Consider the following 5,780-nt stretch of genomic DNA (forward strand, 5'->3'; position numbering starts at 1 on the left):
CTTTCGTTCAGATGAGGCGAAAAAGTATAAAGAAGAGGTGAAGAATCACTACAATCTGGGCATGGTTGAGAGCTGTACATACGAAAAAGGGGAGTTAGTCGGTTCTGTAAGAGCCAGCATGCGGGACCGGCTTTACAAGGTTTCGGTGAGTAACACGAGTGTAATGTGTAACGTTAATGTCAGCTAGCTAACATTAGCTAACAAGGTACACTCTCGTGTTTTGTTTTAGTTGCTCTTGGAGAACGAGCAAGAGGTACTATTACTGGTATGATAACAACCTGGTACAAAGCACACAGGCATCTTGTTAAAGTAAGTAAGTACAGTAAGTAAATGTATTTTTAGCTATCTGGAGGGAATACATCAGTTATGACAGCACTTACGCGACTCTGGGATTTGTAGTCTTTCTAGTTGCGTATTTTTCATAGTCTTATATTTCAACAGTTTTAAGACAAACTTTAAATTTTTTGACATGGAAATGATTTTTTAAGATTGACAAACAACATATGTGTAATTCATGGCACAATTCAAACGGGATCAAAAGATAAGTTTTCTCTCTCCATTGACTTCAATTTATTATTTTTTCGGAATAAGGTCCCATGATGCGGAAGTAAGTGGGCGTGACTTCGCCACTCTATAGGCTAAGAAGGGGCGGGACATCTCTATGCGGTTAACCAATCACAACAGAGCCGGCCAGCTAACCAATCAGAGCAGACTAGGCTCTGGTTTCAAACAGGTTGTGAAAAGAGGTGCAGCACAGGCAGTATGAGAAAGAGCTTTTTGAAAACAAATACTAACCTGTGAAATAGCATAATAGGGCCCCTTTAATAAGTAACATAATGCTCTATTGTCATGCAAGAATCGCATCGAGCAAATTCCGGGTTGAGAGAAGGGGCAAAAGGGTGTGTGCTGCTGGCATTCCAGCCGCTTGAAGTAAAGACTGACACCTACATAACCCAATATATTCATGTTAACTTTCTTCGTTATACGTTCTTAAATTAGCATTTTTTTTACTTTGATGATGGAAGTAATCTTAGCAATGCAGACTTAATGTTAATATCTGATTAAAAAAAGCATTTTGTAACCTGAAGGCGTTGGAAAGTCTACAGCAACCTGTGTTTCCTAGTTTTCTTTTTTTTGCAGCAACAATGCAGAAGATTGCGAAAACCTCAGGACCGTCAGAACACACAGAAATACCTCTAGAAACTCAACGTGTCAAGATACAGGAGATAAAAACAAACATCATGTACTTGACAGCATATTTGAGCTGCGGTTTGTTTGTTTTCGCTTCCAGTTCCACTGTTGAAGTATTTAGTCCCTTCCCGTAAAATGTTTGATTAAATAATGACATGATGCAACAACCGTTATTCCTTCCAGTGCCAAAGCTAATAACATCAGTATAATGCAGCAAATGTTTCACTTCATTACATCTTCCCTTGTGATGTGGGTGTTAACACAGCAGCAGAGCTTCTCTCTCACCTGTGTGGCAGCAGGCGCTCGGACAGCAGGTATCCGGGCTGGTGCACTTCTTTGTTGTAGTCTCCAAACTTGGCCTGAACGGAGTACGAGGCGAGCAGCACGGCCGTCTCCGGGGGACAGTACACCTCGTCGCTCAGGATGCCCTCCTTCACCTGCAGGAAGAACAGCTTCTGCGTGATGTCCTGGATCAGCTCCTCGGAAACGTCCTCCGGGAAGAATTTGGCACGAAACTTAAACTGCAGCGGGTTCTCCTTCTTCACGTCCTGGGACGACACCTGGGGAGGAATAACAACATATTTTAGGAACATTCAGTAACAAAACAATACAAAAACACAGGAAATAAAACAATTAATTCCCCATGTTACAGGCTGTTTTTGCCAGGGTATTTATTGGCTAGAAGTTAGTACAGCAAAAATAGAATTGTATTACAGATAGCATTATAAAAGCCTCACAAGACGTTGATTGTGGTGGTTTTCCATACGCAGGTTCACGTGAATATACGCACATGAGACTCTTAAGTTTGCTAACATGGTAAAGAAGTATATTAACAATCATTTAGGATTTATTCATCCAGAAATAATTGCGTGGCCTTTTGGTGAATATTTAATTTAAAGTGATTTTGATACATTTAAAAAATGGATTTTACATTATTTTTTAGTGCTATGTTAAGAGTTGTATGCATATGATCATCTGAACAATACTGTAAACTGTGATTATGTTTGCCAAGATAATCCTGTCATGAAATGTCCATATCCTCTCATGCCGAGCTGAGAGATGTCACTTTCATAGGCCATTGGTTGCTTTGCAGCTGGTTCTGTTGGACAAACTTTAATAGTATAAATGTCTTTGCATACATGTGACTTTTGAACCCGTTTTTGCTACAAAATAATAAAAACCAAGGACACAATTAAGTAATTGGCTGTCTCACTGTTAATAAATATGGAAACAGCTTCCAGTTCTGCAGTTGAATGGCTGCTCTGCACTAACTGAAAGGGGATCTACCACAATCGGTTAGTGGAAATACACTTGAATTACTCTGGGCTACAGTAAGTGCATCTTCCTCTCATGTAAAAACAGGAACCGAGCGGTCTTGATGGAGAGAATGGGGGCTGGGAATATTCCAGTTTGAGAGGCATTGTGCAGCCGCGCAGCGTCAGCACTCAGTGAACAGTTTACTGCAGCTGACTGAGGCTTCACCCTCTCTCAATTACCCTTGTTTATGGTTATAAAGTGGAAATAGATGACTTTTGAAGTGTCTTCTCATGTGTGTTTTCCAACATTTGTTTAATTTAGGAAATCATTATTAGATTAGAAACAGCCTTTATCTTATCCCTGTATGTGTAATAGTCTGTGGTCAATGCTGCACTATGAAGCATCTGAGCCAGTAGAGTCTGGTTTGTATTTGCAGGACTCCACGTGGTTTGTTTTTATGTTGAGCCTTACATTTCTGCCTCAGGTGGTTATTGTAGTCATGTTTCTGTGGACGTCATTTTTACTTTTGTTCTTACGAGTGAAGCACTTTGTGAATTCTGTGAAAGGGGCTATAATAAATAAACTTATTATTATTATTATTATTATTATTTTGTACTCCAACAATGAAGAATCTCACTCTTATAACATTGTCGAACACACAATGCAAAATTAAATCCGTAGCTTTCATAACTTCTGACATTAAATCTAAATTGATGCATCAGAACCAACCCATGTTGACTCAAACTACCTCAAGTGATGTCACCTATCAGTTCCCACAACTCCCTCTGAAGCCAAAACTTGTATTTGTTTTTATTCGACCATACAGTATGAAGTACGACTCTTTAAGATCTGAAAACATTCCAGAAAACTCAAAATGCAGAACCAAAAGGTCTAAAATGCTTTAAGGGTTTGGACATCTTTTAGAAACTGTGATACAAAAATGGAAATTCTGCTCGTTTGCAGTCCTAACGTCATTGCTCTGGCTGATTTCCTTTTTGCATGACGTATTAAAAACACGTCTGAGATCAGCTTCATGACCAACAGCCAGTGAAGGTACTGTAACCTCTGTTTACTCAAGAGACACCAGAGAGGAGCCTGGTTCACAAAGAGTTTGCTCTCTTGTCAAATAATAAATAAACCCTCTGGCTCATGAGTCTTGTGGACACAGAAAACCAACGAAAGCAGCCGTATGTTGAAGTTGGACAAATATAAACATATTATAATAATGTGGCTAATGATTGACTGGAAAACAAACAGCAGAGCTCTTCGCTTTGTTATTTAACCAGGGAGCATAACCATAACCCAGATGGTATCGCCATAGGTAACAAATTATTCAACCTATATTGTTTAATAAATGGCGTGAGAGCATGAATAACGTTGTGTGGTCAAATTCTTCCCAGTATTTACAATTATAATGATTAATGACTAAATTATTAAGTATTATATCACGCTGGACTTCCTCCTACCCTAATGACCTGGTAACACTAATATAATAACTTGAGGGATTATTATGACACACAATTAAAACAAAAAAAGCTATTTTTAGAGATAGATCTTACCTTTTTGTCCAGTTTTAGCCAAGTGTAGTAACCTTTGCTATCCATATACTGAAGTCCGAAGTACCAGACCTCACGCAGGCCGATGGTTTTCACCACCTGAACAGAGAACAGATTGAAGATTATTTTTATGTAGTAGTGGTTTGGAAAACAACCAAAAATCCCACCAACAATCACAACTTCTCAGATCCCAAGTTGACAGTTTATTTAGACAAAAGAACATGTAATATATAAACCCCTTTTGAAACATATTTGCTCGTTTCTGCTCTAAACAGACACTGTGAAAACCTTCATGTCAGTTTTCCACATCACCTGGATACAAATGTTAGTTGCAAAAGTCAATCAACATACTCAAGAAATTATTCTCCATGATCTTAGATATACAAAAGGACTTTTTCTTCTCAGAATCAACCAAGCATTAACTGCTCTTCTAGGAAAAGGGACTTCGAGATAACGATGTACAGTAGTAGTCAACACTTCGAGATCACACCTCAAAAATCAATGAGGTGACATACTCCGTTACCTAACCTGTTCACTTCCCTCATAGTGTTACGCGTTCACAGGCCTGAGGCTGGACGTGGCTACGGTAATGATTTCAACGGTAAACTACTGCCAAAACAAATAAAATGAAACCCCACACGATTGTTCTCCTCAGCACTTTGGCAAATATTTTTCCAGACAGCCGGATTGTCTCATGGATTGTTACCACCGTCACTGCGGGTGTTCTCAGACCTCTGTGTTGTTTGCTTTGTTTGGACTCATTTGATATAATTGTTGCATTTACTTCTTGATTGCCGTTTAGGAGTTGTAAACAAATCCATGGGCAAACAAGCATGCTGTCCTCTCATTGGTTAGAAATATTAAAGTGGAATTCACCTCAAAACGTTCCTCCTCTTCCTTTTTGTCATTGCATTTATGTAGTTAATACACAATCACATATTAAATAAACTAAATATCCAGTTCTAGCCGGCTATAGACTTTGACTAAAACAAGGTCTTGATGTCGAGAGATTGAGATTGAACATCCATTACATTACGTTAGACGCCTTTATCCAAAGCGACTTACATACTCAATACTGTGGGCAATCCCCACAGGAGCAATTTGGGGTGAAGTGTCTCAGGGACACAACGACATGTTGACCGCAGTGGGGTTTGAACCTGTGACCCCCCGATCCGAACTCCAACGCACAACCCACTGCGCCACATGCTTGAGATCTTATCAAGATGGATCCTCAGAAGGCAAATCAGATAAGACTACGCTTATTTATCAAAGTCAGCTGTTTTTTTTTATCCATCATTTCAATTATTATATTCAAATTGCTTGATTCATCCGGCCAAAATCTAAAATCCCAATTATATTTGGTTTTATGTCATTAATGTGAAGGAGTATTAACAATTCTATGTCAAATAGTCCCAGATTGGAGGCCTTGGTTTAAGATGAAGAGTTACATAAAGCTAAGCTAGTGAGCCAACATCTGGAAAACCAAACTAACACGACACGAGCACAAACGTAACTTTGGGTAATACCGAGTTATGGTAAGATTTGTTAATAAAACTGCTACATTAAGACTCTTTTCTGTACTTGAAGTAACACTTAGCTCACATCTCTTTCTGTTGCAATATGCCGCAGCACACAAGCCAACGAGGGCTGGTCTTCAACAGAGTGGCTCTATTGTTTGACCGCTGAGTGATACTGTATGAGGAGGGCGTGCTGCATGACCAGCATCCTGTCTCTGACTCAAGGAACAGACCGAGAGGGAGGCGGGGGCGCGGGGGG

At 39.5% G+C, this 5,780-nt stretch overlaps 1 protein-coding gene across 1 annotated transcript in view; it reads right to left on the reverse strand.

Annotated features, from left to right (window-relative positions):
- Nucleotides 1-5,780, reverse strand: part of LOC104951563 (ezrin-like) — a 49,877-nt gene that overhangs the window by 16,161 nt on the left and 27,936 nt on the right. The window contains exons 6-7 of the mRNA XM_010778248.1: nt 4,008-4,183; nt 1,477-1,751 (exon numbers count right to left, since the gene is read on the reverse strand). Of these exons, the coding sequence (XP_010776550.1) occupies nt 1,477-1,751; nt 4,008-4,183 (451 nt within the window). The remainder of the gene's footprint in view (nt 1-1,476; nt 1,752-4,007; nt 4,184-5,780) is intronic.

The sequence above is a fragment of the Notothenia coriiceps genome, unplaced genomic scaffold (assembly GCF_000735185.1).
Source record: "Notothenia coriiceps isolate Sejong01 unplaced genomic scaffold, NC01 NC01_scaffold00000339, whole genome shotgun sequence".
Classification (NCBI taxonomy): domain Eukaryota; kingdom Metazoa; phylum Chordata; class Actinopteri; order Perciformes; family Nototheniidae; genus Notothenia; species Notothenia coriiceps.